Source organism: Bos javanicus, chromosome 4 (genome assembly GCF_032452875.1).
Source record: "Bos javanicus breed banteng chromosome 4, ARS-OSU_banteng_1.0, whole genome shotgun sequence".
NCBI classification, from domain to species: Eukaryota; Metazoa; Chordata; class Mammalia; order Artiodactyla; family Bovidae; genus Bos; species Bos javanicus.
This window is the reverse complement of record NC_083871.1, coordinates 120,098,732-120,121,785: the sequence shown is the minus strand read 5'-3', so window position 1 is coordinate 120,121,785 and position 23,054 is coordinate 120,098,732. Positions and strand designations below refer to the sequence as shown.

At 45.6% G+C, this 23,054-nt stretch overlaps 1 protein-coding gene across 5 annotated transcripts in view; it reads left to right on the top strand.

Annotated features, from left to right (window-relative positions):
* The window catches only part of ESYT2 (extended synaptotagmin 2), a 78,715-nt gene that overhangs the window by 12,601 nt on the left and 43,060 nt on the right, over window positions 1-23,054 (top strand). For all 5 annotated transcript variants that reach the window (XM_061415352.1, XM_061415351.1, XM_061415350.1 and 2 more), the window contains exons 2-4: window positions 18,642-18,683; window positions 19,911-20,045; window positions 22,308-22,384. In XM_061415352.1, the coding sequence (XP_061271336.1) occupies window positions 18,642-18,683; window positions 19,911-20,045; window positions 22,308-22,384 (254 nt within the window). The remainder of the gene's footprint in view (window positions 1-18,641; window positions 18,684-19,910; window positions 20,046-22,307; window positions 22,385-23,054) is intronic.

Sequence of the window (23,054 nt, the reverse complement as noted above, 5' to 3'; positions counted from 1 at the left end):
TTTCCCTCCACTGGACCTCTGGGCTCAGATTCATGTTGTGTCTTGGGTTCAGTTACTGTGACTATTCCCTTTCACTGCCGTTCTCCTGGTGCCTGAGAATTACGTGTGGCCTTGTGGGTGCAGGCGGGGGAGAGGAGCTGGGCTACAGTGTTTGCGTCGGGAGCTGAGGAGTGGAGCAGGGCCTCTCGCTGCTGGCATTTGGGCCAGATCTGAACGACGCCAGGAAAACACCGAAACATTTAAAGCAATGGCATGTCCCAATTTGAAAACTGGACGTGTAGCAAGATAAATCTGGCAGTGATGGCCAAGGAGACTGAGGGGACAGAGTGGGGACCGGTTCCGAGCCTGAGGAAGGAAGCAGCGCCTGGCCCTGACGGCTCACTGGAGGGAGGGATACAGGGCTGGGCTCGTGGAGGGAAGGCGGCTCCAGCTGAGCCCCTGGGGGAGGACGCGTGATGGCCTTCGCCAGTAACCATTCAGTAGGAACAGGAGTTTGGAGGCCTAGGGATAAGGCTGGGAGATGGTTAATCTTGTCTTATAAACGTTGAGTTTAAGAACCCTAAAGGAGTTCTTAGAGGAGTTGTCCAACAGCAGCCAGTGGCTGGTAAGGGAGACCTGGGAGCATAGCCGGATACCTCAGTTCACAGGCGATGGGTGCTTGAGATCATGCTTGAAGTGGAGAAATGGAGGAAGTGAGTGTAGACAGTGTAGAAAGACCAGAGCACCCAGGACAGGCCTCTGCTCCCCGGAGGAAATCAGGAGGTGGAAAATGAGGAAAGGGAATTCCCTGGCCATCCAGTCGTTGTGAGTCCATGCTTTCACTGCCACGGCCCGGGCTCAGGCCCTGGTCAGGGAACTAAGATAGCACAAGCCACACAGCATGGCCAAAAAAAAGGGGACATGGTCCATCCATTAGTGCTCACTGTGTGCAGCTTCTCTTCCAAGCTCTGCATAGAGGAAGTCAGTAAGGCCCGCAGCGTGCCTGTTACCCTGTCCTAAGGGCGAGGGGACAGACCACACTGGCACGCACTTTGGGTCTGCGACAGACTTTGAACTGGGAAGTCTGTGAGTTCTCAGCCCTCTCTTGATGGTGGTGAGGAAGAAACTGGGGATTAGACATCATTTCATCTAGTCATTTACTAATGTGGGCAAGAATCCCTTAGAAGAAATGGAGTAGCCTTCATAGTCAACAAGAGAGTCAAAAATGCAGTACTTGGGTGCAGTCTCAAAAACAGCAGAATGATCATGGTTCATTTCCAAGACAAGCCACTCAGCATCACAGTGATCCAAGTCTGCGCCCCAACCACCGATGCCAAAGAAGCTGAAATTGATCAGTTCTAAGACCTTCTAGAACTAACAACAAAAAAAGATGTCCTTTTCATCGTAGGGGATTGGAATGCAAAGTAGGAAGTCAAGAGATACCTGGAATAACAGGTTAAGTTTTGCCTTGGAGTACAAAATGAACCAGGGCAAAGGTAACAAAGTTTTGTCAAGAGAACACACTGGTCATAGCAAACACCGTTTTGCAGCAACACAAGATACGACTCTACATGTGGACATCACCAGATGGTCAATACCGAAATCAGCCTGTATTCTTTGCAGCCGAAGATGGAGAAGCTCTATACAGTCAGCAAGACTTGGCACTGACTGTGGCTCACATCACGAACTCCTTATTGCCAAATTCAGGCTACGATTAAACACAGTAGGGAAAACCACTAGACCTAAATCAAATCCCTTGGAGTGGGTGGTGACAGTGGAGGTGACAAATAGATTCAAGGGATTAGATCTGGTAGACAAGAGTGCCTGAAGAACCATGGACAGAGGTTCATAACATTGTATAGGAGTCAGTGACCAAAACCATCCTTTTACTGAGTCCAAGCTCACTCTGCTCAGTGCACGACAGGCCAGTGAATCTAAGAGACAAGGGGTTGAGGCAAGAAAGAGACTTTATTCAAGGAGCCTGCTGATGAAGAAGATGACAGGCTAGTGCCTCAAAATAACCATCTCATCGGGTCTGGATGCCAGGTTCTGTTACAGATCAGAGATGGGGGAAGGTCAGTCAGTCAGTTCACTTGCTCAGTCGTGTCTGACTCTTTGCGACCCCATGAATCACAGCACACCAGGCCTCCCTGTCCATCACCAACTCTTGGAGTTCACTCAAGCTCGTGTCCATCGAGTCGGTGATGCCTTTCAGCCGTCTCATCCTCTGTCATCCTCTTCTCCTCCTGTCCCCAATCCCTCCCAGCATCAGAGTCTTTTCCAATGAGTCAACTCTTTGCATCAGGTGGCCAAAGTATTGGAGTTTCAGCTTCAGCATCAGTCCTTCCAATGAACACCCAGGACTGATCTCCCTTAGGATGGACTGGTTGGATCTCCTTGCAGTCCAAGGGACTCTCAAGAGTCTTCTCCAACACCACAGTTGAAAAGCATCAATTCTTCGCCCTCAGCTTTCTTCACAGTCCAACTCTCACAACCATACATGACCACTGGAAAAACCATAGCCTTGACTAGATGGACCTTTATTGGCAAAGTAATGTCTCTGCTTTTTAATATGCTGTCTAGGTTGGTCATAACTTTCCTTCCAAGGCATTTTTTGTCTCTGTAATTGTGACAGGACCTTCTTCCATTTCCACGTTTTTGTGTGGGATCATTTTCTTTCTACCTGAAAAGGTCACATTAATACTTACTTTAATGCAAGTTGGACAGCAACAGGTTTTCTCTACTTGGTTTACAGAAAAGTCAAGCAGATACAGTTCCTATATCCCCCCTGCAGGCAGTTTCTTGAGTTGGCATCTTGTATTAGTGTGCTACATTTGTTGCAGTTATTGAAACAGTGTGATACATGATTAAGTAAAGTCCCTGGGTTTACATGAGGAGGCTCTAGCTAGTCTTCCTTCCTCCCCATCCCTGACCTTCTTGGTGGCCACTTACCTTTTTACCGTTTCCAGTACCTCAGGGAGTTGGAATCATACAGTGTAGTGTTTTCAGGTTGGCTTCTGTCTCTCTTCGCAACATATGTTTTAAGATTTATTCTTATTTTTTCCTGGCATGATAGTTCATTTCTTTTATTCTTACTGCAGAAGGTTTCAAGTAACATAAAATTATTCCGGGTCATTTAGTACCTTCATAGTGTTGTGCAGCCATCGCCTCTATCTGGTCCCCCAAGTTTTCATCACCCAAAAGAAAGCCTGTACTAGCAATCATGATGCATTTCACCCTCCCCGTGGTTGTGCCATCACATATGTTTCTGTCTTTCTAATTTTACCTTTTCTTAATGTTTCATATAGATGGAATCATACAATATGTGAACTTTTGTGTCTTTCACTTAGCGTAACATTTTTAAGATCTTGCTGCTGCTGCTGCTGCTGCTCAGTTGCTTCAGTCGTCTCCGACTCTGTGCGACCCCATAGACGGCAGCGCACGAGGCTCCCCCGTCCCTGGGATTCTCCAGGCAAGAACACTGGAGTGGGTTGCCATTGCCTTCTCCAATGCATGAAAGTGAAAAGTGAAAGGGAAGTCGCTGAGTCTTGTCCGACTCTTGGCGATCCCATGGACTGCGGCCCACCAGGCTCCTCCGTCCATGGGATTTTCCAGGCAAGAGTACTGGAGTGGGGTGCCATTGCCTTCTCCGTTTTAAGATCTTACCCTATAGCATACCTCTTATTTTATGGCTGAATAACGTTCTGTTTTACAGGTATGCTCCGCTTTGTTTATCCTTTCATCCTTTGAAGAACTTTTTGGGTTGTTTCTGTCTTTTGGCTATTAAGAGTTGTGTTCTGAACATTGATGTTCACATTTTTGTTTGAATACTTGTGTTCAGTTTTGGAGGGTATATACCTAGAAGTGAAATTGATGGGTTTAACTTTTGGAGGAGCTGCTAAACTGCTTTCCATAATGGTGGGAATACTTTATAGACTCACCAGCAATGCAAAAAGGTTCTAATTCCTGCACCTGCCTGCAAACACATATTATTTTCTGTTTTTTGATTGCAAGTCATCATAGAGTGTGTGAACTGGGATGTCACTGTGGATAATTCTGCATTCTCCAGTGACTAATGTCACCTTCCCACATGCACTTCCTCCCAGCTTCACAGGGTGAGATTGTCTCGTAGCGTGAAACGACCGTGGTGGGACAGTGTACCCTGGCAGTCGGCAGTCCTGGGAACTGGCTGTGAACCCGTGCTGGCTCTGCCACTGCCCCAAGCCATCTTCGTTCCCCTCCTCCGGAGATCTGCACCCCAACCGCTAAAGGCAGAGGGAACAGACGCCTTAGCCCAGCAGGTTTGAGTTGGCCTGAGGGCGGGTTGGTAGGGAGGAGTGCTCTCTGATCTGGACCCAACTGTGCTCCGGGTTCCGTACAGTGGAGGCTGTACCGGAGCCTGTAACAGAAGAGGACCTGCCCTGTTGACCGGGTCCCTTCCAGCCTCTCTCAGAGTCCAGGCTGTGCTTTCTCAGTGCAGGACACCTGCCAAAAGCTCTAGTTTGCTTTTTATAGACTAGCTTCTTGCCCTCGGTAGTTCAGGAATTTGGCAGATGCCTGAAGGGAAGCTTAGTTGGCCTCTCCTCCCAACCCCAACACCCTCCCCACCCAGGGTCTGGGCGCTCAGAGTGTCGCTCAGCTGACCTGAACTCCAGTTCCTGTCTCCCTGGTCTGGTGAGGTTTCTGTCAGCTCATCTGGCTTCTCAGCTGCATTCCTCCGGGTTTCTCAACCTCTGGTACCACAGCGCTGGGGGAGAGGCACCGCAGAGTGCCTCCTCACTGCCCTGCTCGCCTTCTGCCCTGTGTCCTCGTCCTTCGCACCTTGAGTGGCCTGTGACCTCAGGTAGGCGTGCACTTGGGTCTCTTCTGGGTTTCTCATGTTCTCAGCAGATGGGCTGCTGCAAGGTGCTCTGATCATCATATCTGGAAGCCAGTGTTATTTTTAGGGAAAAAATAGATTTGAACTCTAGTATATTTCCATGTGAAAGTTGGAAGAACCGATAGTTTCTGTTGGGAGATAGGTTTAGAAGACAGAGGGCGGAGGTTGAGTTTTAGGTGTGTAATTTGTTTCAAAATATTTCTCTGGGTAAATATTTTAAATTTAGGTGGGTTTCATGGTTTTGGGGGTTTGTTGTAATTGTTGTTTTCAGGAAAATACTGCCCAAGGTGTGAGGTAAATTTTAAGCAGTGAGGCTTGACGTAAACAGCTGTAGAAAAACTCCAGTCAGGGCTTCACTTATTTTACCTGTGAAACGCCACCCAGCAGATCTGGTAAAGTCTTGGAAATACCTGTTTAGCTTGACCACTTAGTCGGCTCATATCTTTATGAGTGGTGAGCACTGTTTCTTGCATTTTATGCTTTGTAGCTTCAGGACGAAGACAGCCTGAAAACACTGGGAGTGTTACAAATAGCGGAGAAAAGAGTTTTGAAAAATGGATTTTAGAACTTTTCACTAGAGCCCCTCCTGTGTAAGGAGGGGCCGGGAACCTGGCCCCTGGAACAGTTTGGCCCGGCACTGTCTCAGGGACCTCAGGACCCGGCCTGGTGCCAGAGTTGCATTGGAGGCCAGCCTCGGCGTGCCCGCCTGTGCTCCGTGGCTTCTGGCTAGCACCCGCTTTCTGGTACTCGGATTCTTCGCCTGCCGAGTAGGGAGGAAGCACAGTGGTTCACCTGTCAGGTTCCTGCACAGCCTTAGAGACAAAACAGGAAATGAGCCAGAAGTCGGGCCTTCGGGGAGGGGCAGCGGTGAGCAGGGCAGTGCAGACAAGGGGAGAGGCTGCTTTCAGGTGGGCAGCGGGCATTAGCGCGCTGAGGAGGAAGCTAGAGGGGGTGAGGGAAGGAGCAGCTGGCTGTCAGGAAGGACAAGCGTTTGTTGTTGTATACACTGTGGATCGTATGACAACGCAGTTTATTCTCATAGTTTTATGGCCTCAGGAAGTACTTTGGTTCTGGTGTATAAACAGCTTTTAACTTCAGGAATCATCTGGGGGCCCCAGTGGTGTGACTGCTCTTCCTTCACCAGTGAGTGGACCAGGGTCCTTTAAGGCTGAAACATCACCAGTGTGTCCTCACTTGCTGGCTAATCCACTGACAGCTCTGAGTCAAGCTACTGGTTTGCCTTGGGACTCTGCAGTCACTTATTTGGTGGTGGTGTTATTTGGGGAAATATTGATCCACATGAGGACACAATACTACATGATCCATGGTCAGTTGGAACTGAGGATTCGGAGGACTGACTGTAAATTATATGCAGAGTTTTGGCTGGGCAGAGGGTCAGCTCCTCTAACCCCTAAACTGTTCAGGAGTCAGCTATATATGGTTCAGATTTTTGTTACATTCACAAGATTGTGTCAGTTCAGTTCAGTTCAGTCACTCAGTCCTGTCCAACTCTTTGCGACCCCATGAATTGCAGCACACCAGGCCTCCCTGTCCATCACCAACTCCCAGACTTCACTCAAACTCACGTCCATCAAATCGGTGATGCCATCCAGCCATCTCATCCTCTGTCATCCCCTTTTCCTCTTGCCCCCAATCCCTCCCAGCATCAGAGTCTTTTCCAATGAGTCAACTCTTTGCATGAGGTGGCCAAAGTACTGGAGTTTCAACTTAAGCGTCATTCCTTCCAAAGAACACCCAGGACTGATCTCCTTTAGGATGGACTGGTTGGATTTCCTTGCAGTCCAAGGGACTCTCAAGAGTCTTCTCCAACAGCGCAGTTCAAAGCATCAGTTCTTTGGCACTCAGCTTTCTTCACAGTCCACCTCTCACATCCATACATGACCACTGGAAAAACCATAGCCTTGACTAGACGGACCTTTATTGGCAAAGTAATGTCTCTGCTTTTTAATATGCTGTCTAGGTTGGTCATCGGAGAAGGCGATGGCACCCGACTCCAGTACTCTTGGCTAGAAAATCCCATGGACGGAGGAGCCTGGTAGGCTACAGTCCATGGGGTCACTAAGGGTCGGACGTGACTGAAGTGACTTCACTTTCACTTTTCACTTTCATGCATTGGAGAAGGAAATGGCAGCCCACTCCAGTGTTCTTGCCTGGAGAATCCCAGGGACAGGGGAGCCTGGTTGGCTGCCGTCTATGGGGTTGCACAGAGTCGGACACGACTGAAGTGACTTAGCAGCAGCAGCAGCAGGTTGGTCATAACTTTCCTTCCAAGGAGTAAGTGTCTTTTAATTCCATGGCTGCAATTACCATCTGTAGTGATTTTGGAGCCCCAAAAAATAAAGTCTGACACTGTTACCACTGTTTCCCCATCTATTTCCCATGAAGTGATGGGACCAGATGCCATGATCTTCGTTTTCTGAATGTTGAGCTTTAAGCCAACTTTTTCACTCTCCTTTTTCACTTTCATCAAGAGGCTTTTTAGTTCCTCTTCACTTTCTGCCATAAGGGTGGTGTCATCTGCATATGTGAGGTTATTGACATTTCTCCCGGCAGTCTTGATTCCAGCTTGTGCTTCTTCCAGCCCAGTGTTTCTCATGATGTACAGTGCGTATAAGTTAAATAAGTAGGGTGACAGTATACAGCTTTGATGTTCTCCTTTTCATTGTGTAACCATCATCAAAATCTAATTTTAGAATGTTTTTGTCCATAAGCACTGGCACTCACTCTCCACTCTGTCCGCCTTCCTTATGTCAGCCTCAGGCGACTGCTAGTCTCCCTTCTGTACCAAGGCTTCCCTTTTCTGGGTGTGCATGCCTGTGGAATCAGACACTGTGCAGTCCTTGTGGCTTGGACAGCCCATGTGATAGATGATAGAGGTCTGTAGATAGGTGATAGAAAATGAGAGAGGTGATGTGATTGATAGATACAATGGTCATACGTTGATGATTGATAGATGCAATGCTGATGGGTTGGTAGATAAACGGCGATAAACAGAGATACCCGTCCATTCCCTCTTGTGGTGATGTACTCTAGTTGTATAATATATAACCACTGGGGAAGTCTGGGTGAAGTGCACACAGGGGCTTTCTTTTGTAATATTGCTCTTTTGCAATATCTGTAATTATTTCAAAAGAAAACAAATGAGAGTGATCTTATGATCTAGTTACTGGTTTCTATATAATTTGCATTTATAGTGAATAAACTAGTGGGTTTTTCTAGGAAAAATTGGACAGAGTTTGGGATTTGATCAAGAGATTATGAAAATTTTTGTAGTTTTTTTCCCCCTGAGATTCTTGTATGGAAAACAAAGAATGATAAGGTAAGCTATGGTGTTTCTCCCTGGGTTATCACTGTAACACCAAAACTGAAGGGTTTCTTTTTAATTTTTGTTTTTAATTATTTCTGTATTCCGTGATCACAGTTAATTACAGACAAGCACTGAGGGATGTGCTGGAACGTTGGTCTCAAACATCCAGTAAAGATAAATGATTATATTCAGGGAAAAGTCTCAGTGCTTTCAGGTGCTGGAGTCTCTGTTGTTTCTCTGTTGCATACAAATAGAGGAATGAAAGGAGAAAACAATAAGGTTTTAGGTTCATAAATTTCTCTGACTTCATTCTCATAACTTTTGAGAGATTTGTGTCAGTGTGAGAGAATGAAATTAAGCTTTTAGAAATACCATATATTTCTTTACTGTAAATCAAAAGATTTATTCATGGCTTTTCTGAATTTGCATTTGAAAAAACAAAACCAAAACAAACACCTCTCCCCACAAAAAAACTCCCATACATTTTTCCAGTATAATTTCTCAGAGCTCTAAGATTTTGCTGCACTTATTACAATGGTAGTTTTCCCCCAGGATAATTGTGTAGATATCTACAGAAGTGAAATACTGCCGGAAGTCACTCTGTGTTAATGTTTAATTACATACAGAGTTGCTTTTTCTCCTTAGAAGAGTATTTAAAATTTTAATAAATATTGCATGGTACTAAGCTTATTTCTTGAAAATGAAAAATTTATAGTAAAATTTCAAACATAAGGTGACTTCTGATTCCGTGTAGATGTTTGGTATACCTGTCCGTTCTGTAATCTGTAAATTTAACCCCAGCATCACAACATCATAGTCTCATAGGTTCTTTCTTCCCTTCCTCCTTCCCTCCCTTCTTTCCCTTTTCCTTTCCTTTTCATTTTTATAACAGAACAAAGCTGGGTTGATTCCACTTAGTACAAAGAATGTGTCCAGTTAATTCAGCGCAATAATTACCTCTCTATCTTCTTGTCCATTCCAATCAAGATGTAAGCTTGTAAATTTGAATGGTAGCTTTCGATTTGAATTTAAAATAAAAAACAACCATATTGTCTTATGTGTTTAGCAAAGAAGATGAGAAGACATGTTTCCTGTTGTTGGACTCATTTTAATTTGTGAGATATGTCTCATGCCAAAACTTCAACTTTAAACCAAGCTTGTCAAGCAATTTCCTTGTGTAAGTTTTTTTTTTCTTTTTAGCATTTACGGAAAGAATATGTCAATGACTTTAGAATTTTATTAAAATACGCTTCAAGTCTTTGAAAAATATCACAGACATGCATCTATATGTAAGGCATTAAACCTCTTGGCATTAGTATTTTGATGAAGGGGGATGTCTGATTGTTCTCCTGGGTGGAAGTCATGATGCATCCCTGTTGGTTTTTTTTTTTTTTGCTTTTGCTTGTTTTCTTGTATCCCTGTTTTGACCCAGCCATTGATTCTGAGTCCTGGCTTAAATCCCCTTAATCATTCTATGCATGCACTGAAATTTAAGCCCCCTTCAAAATTAAATGGATAGATAAATAGTGTGTCTAACACAGCGATGTATGAGATTATAGGAGCCTCACAGTGACATTCTCTTTAGTGAATTAGAAGTAAGTTTGTTTTCACATAATTTGGACAGCTTTCTTAATTATAGAAATCATGCTGGGATAGACCTAGCTTTGTTTTTCTTTTGGCCATGCGAGATTTTAGTTACCTGACAGGGATTGAACCCATGGCCCCTGCAGCGGAAGCACAGAGTCCTAACCACTGGACCACTGAGAAATTCCCCAAGCCAAGCTTTTTAATTTTTATTTTACTGTTTCCTGATCTGCAAAAATAGGTAGTGGAAAGTAATCAAAGTCTACATAAAGCTGATCAAACCAACCAAGAAAATAGTAATTGTGGATGTTGAAAAATATTAATTGCTGTATTTACTGTGTGACTGTGGATTGATTGCCTACTTTTTTGTGCACTAGACATAGATGAACCAAGTTGTTTTTTTACCCTCCAAAGGAGTAATTTGGCCCTGCTGCTACCATTTGACAGAGGTTCTGAGAGACATTCCTCCCCCACGTTTTTAGCCTTGAATACTTTATTCTTTATAGAAGTAGCTATTAGGAGAAAGTGTCCCGGTATTTAGAAAAAAATATCATTAAGATTTCTTGGCCCTATTTTTCCAATTTCCATGCACGCTGAATCTCTGGAGAAGATGGGAGGCAGCAGATTGAAACTGGGAATTGTGAGGCTTTAAAGACAGAGATGGTTTAATAACCCATGTGCGAAATGGATAAAGAAGTTTTAATATAAAAAAATTAGAGGCCATACATTTAGCTGATGCCACTTTGCGTTTGAGTCATTTTCTCCTAACATGCTCCCCAGCCAGTCTTGAGGATGCTCAGAGTCCCCCTCTGCGGTACTGGAAAGAGCTGGCATGGGCCTGCAAGATGCTGGTGCCGTTTAAACTTTGTTTAGACCCTCTTATTTGAAAGTTCTCTCCAGTGTCAGTATTTGTTAGTGTCTCTGATACTTTTTTCCCATCATAATTACATAGCATAAAGAGATTTTGAGGGACTTTCCTCCAGGCCACATACAGATGCTCCCAGGGCCCCAGTTCATCGCAGCAGGCCAGTCACACATGGTTTTCTGAAAGCACTGGTATAGAGACCTGTAGGTATCTGATTGACCCAGGGTCCACAGAGGGAGAACGGTTTCTGGCCTTCTCTTGGACTGGTGTCCATCTTTCTCCATCATTGACAGCATCTCCCAGATCCTGGCTTCTCCAGGCAGTCCTGGCTTGATTGGCCAGTTTACTGTTTGAAGTTTAATGACATTTCATTTCTAAATTGCTCGTTTTATCCATTATCTTTTGTATTTTACTTAAAGATGTTAAATCAGTAATGCTTCCGGTGTAGTAGATAGGCCGTCTTTACTTGGATTTCCCAGACCTTGACTAATTCTTTTAGATGTTTAAATAAAGGAGTGAGTTACTTTCCACCGCAGTTTCAGTGCTAATGGTGCTCGCAGGTTTCACCGGGGTTCTCTGCAGCCCCAGGAGGCGCCCGCTGCACTGTGTGTGGTTGTCTTGGGCTGAACAGAGATGTCTGCACGAGTGCTGACCATCAGCAGGGTCTCCCAGAAGAGAGTCCTCTGTTTAGCTTCAGTTCCAAACATTACTTCATGTTCAGAAGTGGGGGAAATAGGATTTAAGTAGAAGATGTCAGCTGTGTGTAAATTGATTCCATCCTTTATGCTTCAGGGAGGACTTACAGTCATGGGGTCTGGGCCTCTTCCCTCTAACTCACTTGTTCCCTTGGGACTTTGAACAGATTATCCCTGGAGAGACTGTGTTTCCATATCTGTTAGGTGGTGCATGGACTGCTGACAAGGTTGTTGTGAAGATTAAAAAAAGGCACTGTTTGCAGGGTTCTGGCATACAGTCAGCGTTGTGTCTTGGGTTTATTTTTCCTAAGCAAGCAGCTTTGATAATATCAACATCATATTAGAATCGAAAATATGCCTTTGTTCTTTTTGAAGAAAAGATTAAAGAGATTTCTTAGTTTCAACTCTTAAGTAAAGTCAAAATTTCGGTGCTCCTACAATGGTTATTTCTAGTTTGTAAAGATACTATGAATAATAAATATGAAAACACGTTTCATAGTTAGACGTATAGAGATTTGAGTGGATTTTCTTCTTCTTCTTTGGATTTTTGAAAATGATTTACAACCAAATGACATGTGTTCATTATTCCTCTATGCTTTGGGGACACATTTTCTATTTTCCCTGTACATCTTTACCTCTCTCTCTGAGGTTTTTGCTACTTTAAATTGTTTTGTGGAACATAAACAAATGTCTGTGAGTATGTATTAGTGAGAAGCAGTAAACAGAATTAAAATGTGGTAACAGGTTTATTTTATTCCATTTTGAAATATTCTTTTTCTTTGGCACTTTGAAACAATCTCTTATAAATTAAAAACCACAGAATTGTTGAATGTCTTGGGATTCTCTACTAAGAGATGGCTTGATTTTCAAATTCTTCTCATATAAACTTTAGTGATGTAAGCCCGTTCTCTTCCCTTGAAAGCTTACTTGTGCAGATGGTTTCTCTGCCCTCTCCTCTGGTAGTTACAGGATAGAGTTCCTCAAATATTAATCTTATGTAATTTTTCTTCTGAAAACCCTCAGGTTGACCCGTTGCCAGTAGAACAAAATCCGTGCTCCTCTATGTGTGGCACAGAAGGCACATCGGGCTGGTCCTGACCTGATTTTCCAGCTTCAGCACCTACCATTCTTCCGTTGTCTTGGTCCAGCCAGAGTAAATTACATGCTCCATTTTTTTGCTTAGAATGTACTGTTTCTTTGCATGGCAGACCCCAGCTAATCTCATCAAACCCATGTCACATGCTATCTTCCTAAATCTCTCATGGACTCTTAGAGGCAGCATCAGGCCCTCCCCAGCCTGTACTGTCCTTCCCTCCTAGGCTGGTGGCCACACCTATCCTTGCCAGTGTGAGCCTCCCAAGGACATGACCACACCCAGTTCTGCATTATGTCCCTGGCCCTGGGCACAGCGCCAGACCCAACTAACTGAAAAGTGACTTCTTCAACCTGTTTTTCTAAAAGAACAGTCTGTACATTTGCGGTAGATTAAGGAATAGCACAGTGATGAAAATGCAGTAACAGAATCAGAATTTACACCAGGTGAACTGTACTCTTTCCTGGTGCATGGTGGTGAGTAGCTGCTGCTAAGTCGCTTCAGTCATGTCTGACTCTGTGCGACCCCATAGATGGCAGCCCACGAGGCTCCCGTCCCTGGGATTCTCCAGGCAAGAACATTGGAGTGGGTTGCCATTGGTGGTGAGTAGAGAAGTTCTCTTATTAGGTGTAGGTGACTCAAGGGACTGGTGTGTTTTGCCTGAGGTGTGTGACAGGATACATAGGAGTTGATGGTTTGTTAGCAGGAATGGCTTGAGGAATATCAGTGAACTTGAAGAAATCACGTTATGTTAGAGAAAGCAGATATTACATTTTTGAATAGTTTTGCAGGAGTTATTGTATTTGGTCATTAAGATGTTTGTTTCAACGTAGTTATATTTTAGCTTTAAAACTTGAGGATTCAGAAAAAAAGTTTTTTTCAAATCAGATTTAGAGTAGGTTACTTGTATTATAAGAAAATCTTGTTTCCAAGTATTCTTGCTGATATAATCAATATGTTCAAAATCAATTTTGTGAAAACTGTTGTTACACAGTTTGAGTTACTTATTATATAAAACACTACTTCCTGTGTTAGAAAATTCTTGGTTTTAATCTTAAGTTAGACTAATAACTGGAAAAGTAGTTTATGCTTCTTACACATAGTTCAAATGTATAGAAATAGAGGAAAAAGTAAAATCCTCACTCCGGTCCTTGTTACACTAGTTTGATGTGTGTTTTTGCAGTTTTTCTGTACACTCATAAGCATGTATAACGTATATAAAAGTATGTTTATATGTACACAGAGAAATATACCAGTGTTTTTAAGAATATGTGACCTCTATTTAGTACATTTTCATTAATTGGAAAGTTTGGCAGTACTTTATTACCAAACATAGTAATTTCTTGAAATGCTTTCACTGAAAGTAGAAGTTCATTGAATGATATTTGCACAGGTGAATTTGGTCCACTGTACTGACTTGCTCCTTGGAAGAAAAACTGTGACAAACCTAGTTCAGTTCAGTTCAGTCGCTCAGTCGTGTCCGACTCTTTGAGACCCCATGAATTGCAGCACACAGGCCTCCCTGTCCATCACCAATTCCCAGAGTTCACCCAGACTCACGTCCATTGAGTCGGTGATGCCATCCAGCCGGCTCATCCTTTGTCGTCCCCTTCTCCTCCTGCCCCCAATCTCTCCCAGCATCAGAGTCTTTTCCAGTGAGTCAACTCTTCGCATGAGGTGGCCAAAGTACTGGAGTTTCAGTTTTAGCATCATTCCTTCCAAAGAAATCCCAGGGCTGATCTCCTTCAGAATGGACTGTTTGGATCTCCTTGCAGTCCAAGGGACTCTTCAAGAGTCTTCTCCAACACCACAGTTCAAAAGCATCAGTTCTTCGGCACTCAGCCTTCTTCACAGTCCAACTCTCACATCCATACATGACCACAGGAAAAACCATAGCCTTGACTAGACGGACCTTTGTTGGCAAAGTAATGTCTCTGCTTTTGAATATGCTATCTAGGTTGGTCATAACTTTCCTTCCAAGGAGTAAGCGTCTTTTAATTTCATGACTGCAGTCACCATCTGCAGTGATTTTGGAGCCCCCAAAAATAAAGTCTGACACTGTTTCCACTGTTTCCCTATCTATTTCCCATGAAGTGATGGGACTGGATGCCATGTGTATTAAAAAGCAGAGACATTTCTTTACTGACAAAGGTCCGTCTAGTCAAAGCTATGCTTTTTCCAGTAGTCATGTATGGATGTGAGAGTTGGACTATAAAGAAAGCTGAGTGCCGAAGAATTGATGGTTTTGAACTGTGGTGTTGGAGAAGACTTGAGAGTCTCTTGGACATCAAGGAGATCCAACCAGTCCATCCTAAAGGAGATCAATCCTGGGTGTTCATTGGAAGGACTGATGTTGAAGCTGAAACTCCAGTACTTTGGCCACCTGATGCGAAGAGCTGCTGAATGGAAAAGACCCTGATGCTGGGAAAGATTGAAGGCAGGAGGAGAAGGGGACAACAGAGGATGAGATGGTTGGATGGCATCACCAACTTGATAGACATGAGTTTGAGCAGGCTCCGGGAGTTGGTGATGGACAGGGAGGTGGTTCATGGGGTTGCAAAGAGCTGGACATGAATGAGCGACTGAACTGAACTGACTGGAAGACAGAGGGACCGACAAGGGCCCAGTTGGTAAATGAAGTCCCTCATTTGGTCGGTGAAGGAGTTCTCTGACGCTGGGAAAGTAGAAAGGAGCCATGTAAGTGTCTTGAGGATTTGAAGAGTTGGACGGGGAGGCGGGAGCTGAGGATGTGCCCTGCCCCTGCTGGTGAACCTCAAGGCCTGTCTGTGCGGTGACTGTGGGACAGCTGTTCCCACAGGGAACAGGGCCAGGTGGGCGCGGACGGGGGAGCTCACTTCCACCTTGGGCCCTTCTCCTGTTCTCGTCTCTCCTCTCTTGTCCCCTTCCTTGGGAACCGTGTTTTTAAGTTTTTAAGTTAATTTTTATTTTAAAACTTTATTATATACACCTTCTCCCTCCACCCCACTCCCCTGAATGAATGGTAGCCAGTTGTAGCTGCTTTTCTCTGTATTTTCACTGAAAACAAATCTTGGGAGTTACTCCACAGAAGTATTCCAGCAGCTCTGGCAGCCCCCGCCCTGGACCACTCCTCGCTCCTGTAGCTGTGCAGCCCTCACGTGTGGGCACGTCTGTCCCACCCTGCCGCTCAGGGCAGTGGTGGCCGCTCCCAGCATGCCGCACATGCATCGTTCTCCTAGGCCAGATTCTGAGAAATGGGATTGCTGGTTCACAGGGTGGATGGATGCACATGGAATTTTGTCATTACTACTTCATCATTATTTCGTGTTCTTGGACACTAGCTCTTTGCCGTGGCAAGTGTGAATGTTAAGTAAAACCAGTCTTAAATTGCTCTGTTGTGAGTCTTGGGTGGAATACTAGGTCTGCTAATAGTGTTTTATTGTGAAGTGCTGTCTGGTTTTCTGAACTTCGCCATCAGCTGTTTCAGGATTTGTACAACCTCTGGAGCGTAGATTCTTGTTGTTCAGTTACTCAGTCATGTCTGACTCTGCGACCCCATGGACTGCAGCATGCCAGGCTTTCCTGTCCTTCACCATCTCCTGGAGCTTGCTCAAACTCATGTCCATGGAGTCAGTAATGCCATCCAACCATCGCATCTTTTCCAGCCTCTTCTCCCGCCTTCAGTCTTTCCCAGTGTCAAGGTCTTTTCCAATGAGTCAGCTCTTTGCATCAGGTGGCCACAATATTGAAGCTTCAGCTTCAGCATCAGTCCTTCCAGTGAACACCCAGGACTGATCTCCTTTAGGATGGACTGGTTGGATCTCCTTGCAGTCCGAGGGAGTCTTCAAGAGTCTTCTCCAACACCACAGTTTGAAAGCATCAGTTCTTCAGCGTTCAGCCTTTATGGTCCACCTCTAGATAAATCACCGTTAAACACACATTTTCTACTTCTGGCTACCACTCAGGATCTCGTACATTTTAAGACATGAAATCAGACTTGCAGGTTCTGCTCTTTAAGGGGGTGTGTTCTCGTGAGGGTTCAGCGTGCTCTACGAATGGTGATCTCCACGCACTTGCCACTTCCCTTCATAGCAGAGTGGCCAAGAGCACAGGCGGACAATCTGGTGTTTCATCCTCATTCTGTCACTAGTAGCTGTCCTGTAAATTTGGGATAGTAATAGTCCCAATTTGTAGATTTGTTGTAAGAATTAACTCAGGGAATGTGTCTGACTAACTTAGCGCAGCACCTGCTACATACATAGCAGTTTATACTCAGTAAACGGTAGTTCAGTCCGGTGCTCAGTAGCTCAGCCATGTCCATCTCTTTGTGACCCCGTAGACTGTAGCCCACAAGGCTTCTATGTCCGTGGGATTCTCCAGGCAACAATCCTGGACTGGGTTGCCATGCCCTCCTCCAGGGGACCTTCCCGACCCGGGATCGAACCCCCAACTCTTGCATCACCTGCACTGGCAGGCAGATTCTTTACCACTAGCACCACCTGGGGAACCCAAATGGTAGTTACTCATATAATTTTATACAAAAATGGTTGGATGGCATCACTGACTCCATGGACATGAGTTTGAGCAAACCCTGGGAGATGGTGAAGGACAGGGAAGCCTGGATTTCTGCTGCAGCCTGTGGGGTCACAAAGAGTTGGACACGACTGAGCGACTAAACAACAACACACAAAAATAGTTTATAGTTTAGTCGTATTGTCCACCTTGATCTCCAGAAACCTAGTTCAGGGGAGATTTATGATATGTCTATCGGCCAGCCCTCAGCGTCTGCCTTTCCTCACTTTCTGCTCCTCCAAATCGTTCACCTGAAAGACCTTGAAGAGACCTTGCCCTCATCGCCCCCCAACCCCCAACCCCTCATGCCAGATCTAAATCTCTTGCAACCTAGTCTGGCTGGTCTGGAGAGCCCTCAGCTTTCTCCAGCCCCGCAGCCTCCTGCCTCTGGGGGAAGTGCAGTCCTTTCTGTGCTCCGGTTTCCCTCAGGTAGAAATGGCTCCTCTGCAGCGACGTGACCTCCAGACAGGAGCAGCATCGCCAGCATCCTTTCCTAAATCTCTGCTTCTTAAGCATCATCTTTCTCAACTCTTGAGCCTTTTCCTTAATTCTGGAAGGTTTCCATCTATTTGGTTTTGTTCCAGAATGGGTTCAAGCTAAAACTTAATTTAGAAAAATTTGTTGCAGGCATACCAGCCCACCCCTGGGATTCATGCAGATTAAGGGCTTCCCATCCTGCGGCATGAAGGGGCAAGTCTTAGGCATGTGGGCTTGAGGAAGGTGGAGCTGTGCGGCCGTGACAGACGTGGAGACAGTGGTCTCACCAGCCAGGACCTGGCTGTCCTGGTTTGTGCTCGGGGACCAAGGCTCAGAGGTGGAATTGGTCCTCAAGGAAGCATCTTCTTGGGCACGTACCCTAGAATAATGTTTCCTGAGCAGCTGCTCTCAGCCGGAGGCTGGGATGGGGCTTGGCTCTTACTGGCCGCAGCGTGCATGTTACTGAGAGGAGTCGGTGTGGTCACGTTGGGCCCTGCCCTCCCCCTCCACCCCCAGTCCCCAGGACAAAACTGCCGCACTCCAGTCTGTGCTCCAGGCTGTCGTTGGGCCCCAGAGCAATTTTCAGAATGTTCGTGTGGCCATTGTGTTCTTTCTTGGAAGGGAATGGGAGCATTTCTTAGACAACTCCCTGCTCAAAACTGCTTTAGCCTTTTTTCTGCAGGGATTGTTTTAATGACAAAAAGAGCACTTTCTCAGCTATTTCTAAGTAGGGTTGTTTTTTTTTTTCCCTACCTCTCCACTTATTTTCTCCAGTATACAGGCCCCATCATGGAGAACTGTAATTATAATCCTCGTTTGGGAGACTCTGTGGAGAGGGGCCAATTAAGGAACATTGTGTGCCGTCTCCTTTGGGCCAAAAGGGGAAGAGAAAGGTGGGCTTCTGAGGCTCTGAGCCTGGAGGCCTACGGAGGGTGGGGGTGCTAAGGGATGAGCTCGAGGTTTCGGGCTCTGTGGGTGCTCTTCAGGCCAGCGGGGAGGTGGGCAGGGGTTTCAGAGTGTCCTCACAACATGAGGGCCTGGGCCACACGCTTCTGTGGAAGGTTTCCCAGCACGGGGTGAAAGAGCCACAGACACAGAGTAGATATACAGTAAGAATACTAACTGGTCTGTGTGACATTTTACTTAGAGTTGTCAGGAGTTGCTAAGTCGTGTGTATGTTTTTCTCTTAGGTTCATTTTCCAGACACTGAGAGAGCAGAATGGCTAAATAAGGTAAGAGAAGAGTACACGAAACACCAGATATCAGTGGGAATTAGAGGGTGAGATGCCACCTTTCCATATTTGGGAATTTGGATGTTGACAATATGTGAACTCATTTGGACTTAGCGGGTTGGCTTCTGCTCTCAAAATAACTGAGACGTTACTTTGCTTTTCTAAGCAGTGCAAACTGTGTCTTTGACATGGAAAGCTAATAATACTCTCATAGTTGGACATTTGGCCCTGTGTCTCCTCACTTTGATGATAGTCGTGAGTGAAAATTTTAGAACATTCTTATGAAGAGGGGGATAACTCCCAAGAAATCTAGCCTTTTTAAAAAGGTTATGTTTTTAAATCATTATACTTTGAAATACATCTCTTTTATCTCTGTATTTTATATATCCTTAGAATTGTAGTAAAAACTAATGTAGGTAATGATTACCCGTAACGTAATCACTGGAAGTTAGTCCGTCCTTAAAGAGAACTCATTAATGTTTGTTAAGAACAACACAGTTTTAGAAAGTTTTTAGCACTGAGTTGAAATTACAGGATAATCTGACTGTTTGTGCATACCAAGTTGCTTCAGTCATATCCAGCTCTTTGACCCCATTGATTATAACCCACCAGGCTCTTCTATCCACGGGATTCTCCAGGCAAGAATATTTGAGTGAGTCGCCATGCACTACTAAAGGGCATCTTCCCGACCCAAGGATCGAACCCTTGTCTCCTGTGGCTCCTGCATTGCAGGCAGATTGTTTACTGATGAGCCACTGGGGAAGCCCCTTTCTGACTTTTTAGTAATGATTAAATGTGCTGATATGCATAAACAAAATATTTAACTCAAATAACTAATTCCTGCAATATACAGGTTGGTTAATCAATAGTTTATTGTTATAATACATTTTTAAATTTTAGATGCTGTTTTTGCATAACAAAAAAGGACGCCCCCTGCTTTTGCCTTTCAAAAATTCTGGTAAACTGTACGAGCATGATTTTTCATGATGATTTAGATACTGTACTATTTGTTTGACTGAGTGAAAGTCACTCAGTCACGTCCAAGTCTTTGTGACCCCACAGACTATACAGTCCATGGAATTCTCCAGGCCAGAATACTGGAGTGGGTAGCCTTTCCCTTCTGCAGGGGATCTTCCCAACCCAGGGATTGAACCCAGGTCTCCCTCATTGCAGGTGGGTTCTTTACCAGCTGAGCCATGTTTAACCTGAACTCCTTCTCTTTTCCAGACTGTAAAACACATGTGGCCTTTTATTTGCCAGTTTATAGAGAAGTTGTTTCGAGAAACCATAGAGCCGGCCGTGCGGGGCGCACACACCCACCTCAGCACCTTCAGCTTCACGAGGGTGGACCTGGGGCAGCAGGTTTGTCTCCTCTCGGGCTTTCTTACCTGTGTACCACTGGAGAGAAGGCTAAGCCACTTCACATTGCTTTCTAGAGCGAGCTGTTTTCTGGAAGGCTGGCTGTGTGCGCAGGCCCTCCCTGGGTCTCCTGTCTCGGGGTCTCTCCTCTGTTGGGACTCGCCTCCTTTGTGCGCGGGGCTGCCTCTGTCAGTCCAGGTCCACCTGCGGGCCCCTCAGCCGCACGTTCTCCCATCACAGTTACCTTTGTACTGTCCTGCAGGAGACGGGGTTTCTGTGGAAACTCACTAATGGTTGACACAAGCTGGAAGGAGCCCCCACCCCCACCCCCATGTTTCAAAACAGCAACTCGGGGCTCCAGTGCTGGGCTCGCAGCACCGCTTTAGTGACACAGGGGAAGGGGAAGGTGGACTTTGTTCTTGGAATCGAGTCATATACAGAGGATGGTCACTGATTCCAACACTGCTGGAAGCCTCGGGACCACCATAACAGCAAGTTTCCTTTTTTATTTTTTTAAGTCAGTGTTCACAGTAACTAGCAACCGCTGAAGGTAGCATTTTTTCTATTGAGGCATAATTGACACATAATGTTTTATTAATTTCAAGGTAACATTGTTTTTATGCCTAATAAGAGTTCAGAGTTCAACAGTACTTTTTTTTAGTTTATTTTTTGGCCACACTGCGACCCTGCAGGATCCTAACTCGACAGCCAGGGGTCAGCGGCTGCAGAGCCCCACGAGCACCTTCCCCGTGCTGCGTCCTGTTGCGGATGCTCCAGGGGGCGGGGCAGAGGACCGTGACCCCAGCTGTGTCCCTGCCCCAGGCTCCCTCCCAGCCCACACTCCCAGGCGTCAGTCGCCTTTCCTTGTCGAGGTCCATCTGTGTGCAGAGACAGGCGTGTGTGTCCTGCCCAGCTGGGTCGTGCAGGCTGTGGCCCTCCTGGCTGAGTCTGCAGCGTGCTGCCGTTTTGGACGTGGTCCCTGTTCGGCTCATGGGGCAGGACTCCTGGGGGACACTGCCTCTCGCTTCCACTTTACCTCAGTCCCTTAAAGGGACCACGACAAGTGGGAATGCACAGTTAGAAACCGGAATGCCACATGAATATGAAATGGGGGTTGCAAGGTTTTCTGTGAAGGGCGGGTGGTGAATAGCGTGCGTTTTGATGGTTACAGACGGTTTCAGAGGCGTGTCCTCCTCCTGCCCTGCCCCCTTCTTTTCCTTTAAAATAACACTCAGGCTGTGTCTTACAGTCAGGCACACTCATGTTCATGCAGATTTGGAATTCTTGCTCCAACTGAGTTTGTCTCAGAAAGAATTACATTCATGTTTGTGTGTGTACTTTCAACTTAATGCTGACAAAAGGTAGGAATGTTGAGAGTAGTGCAGGTTTGGTCAGAGAGCTCAGTGTCACAGGGTGCTTGGACTTCTCGTAGGAATAGAGGACCCAGGCGTCTGATGCAGGGACTGGAGTGGGCACGGGAGCCTGAGCGGAGACCCTGCGACCTGGGGTGGTGGCAGCGTGGGCCTGGAGTCTGCTCCTGCGGCCGACTGGGCGATCAGACTTCAGGACACCCTCACTGTCAGAGTGAGCGTGGGCACCCGGTGGTTCTTCAGCTTGAGTTTTTCATGTCCAGCTGTCATGTTTCGAACTTTCTTAGAAGGGGGTCTCAAATCAGTAAATTGGGAAAAGATTCTGAAATGATGTTGAAATATAAAATTTATTATTGTCTGCCTTTTCTTTTTATAGTCATTTGATTCTCACCTTATTGCCTGTATTATCTGTTGAAAATATAGTTAATATTTTTGATTCACTCAAAAAGTTCCGTTTTTATAAAAATATTAAAAAATAGAAAGTTATAACATAAAGATAAAATGAGAAGAACTTCTGTTTTAGACAGGGTATTAAGGGTGGACTAGAGGGAATGGGTCAGAGTCCCCTGGAGGAGGCAAGGACTGAGGGTCCTGGGGCGGCAGTGAAGCCGGGTCACGGCCCCGAGCGCCTGCTGAGCTAGGCAGCGCTCTATGGCCTGCTGGTCCCACATCCTGTGGGCCGCTCTCAGTCTGCAGGACCCTCCTGAGTGTCTTACAGACGAGGGTGCTCAGGGCCAGAGGCCCCCAGCGTCCTGGGGGTGAGACGACAGCATCATGAAGCAGAGTGTTCCCGCCCGGGCCTGGGACCCAGGCTCGTCTTCTCAGCTCTGCTGGGTCACAGAGTTTGGTGTTCTTTACCCTTCCTATGTTTTAAAGAAGCCAATTTTTGTTTCAGCCCCTCAGGATCAATGGTGTTAAGGTGTATACTGAGAATGTGGATAAAAGGCAGATTATTCTGGACCTTCAGATCAGGTAAGTTTGTGTGTCTGTCGTAGTTACTGGTGTGTGATGTCACTTAGCTGTGCCCATAAAGTAGAGAATAGAATGAGCACATATCTTACTGCTATTTGTTGGAATTGGACTAGCTTCTTGTTGAGGACCTAAACTTAGCTTTTCTGGTTTTAGTCCCTGATAGGAGAAGGCAATGGCAACCCATTCCAGTACTCTTGCCTGGAAAATCCCATGGACGGAGGAGCCTGGTAGGCTGCAGTCCATGGGGTCTCAAAGAGTCGGATACGACTGAGCGACTTCACTTTCACTTTTCACTTGCATACATTGGAGAAGGACATGGCAACCCAGTCCATTGTTTTTGCCTGGAGAATCCCAGGGACAGGAGAGCCTGGTGGGCTGCCGTCTATGGGGTCGCACAGAGTCGGACACGATTGAAATGACTTAGCAGCAGCAGCTTAGATAACTGCCATTCGTAGAACATGTTAAAATAAAAGAAATTAAAGGCACTGCAAGAAAACTACAGGCCCATATCCCTTGTGAACATTGATGCCATAATCGTCAAGAAAATGCTCACAAACTGAATTCAGCAACATAGTGAAAGGATTATACACCATGAATAAGTGAGATTTATTTCCAGAATGTAAGGATGGTTCATCGTAAGTGATCAATGTAATACTCCACAGTATTAAGA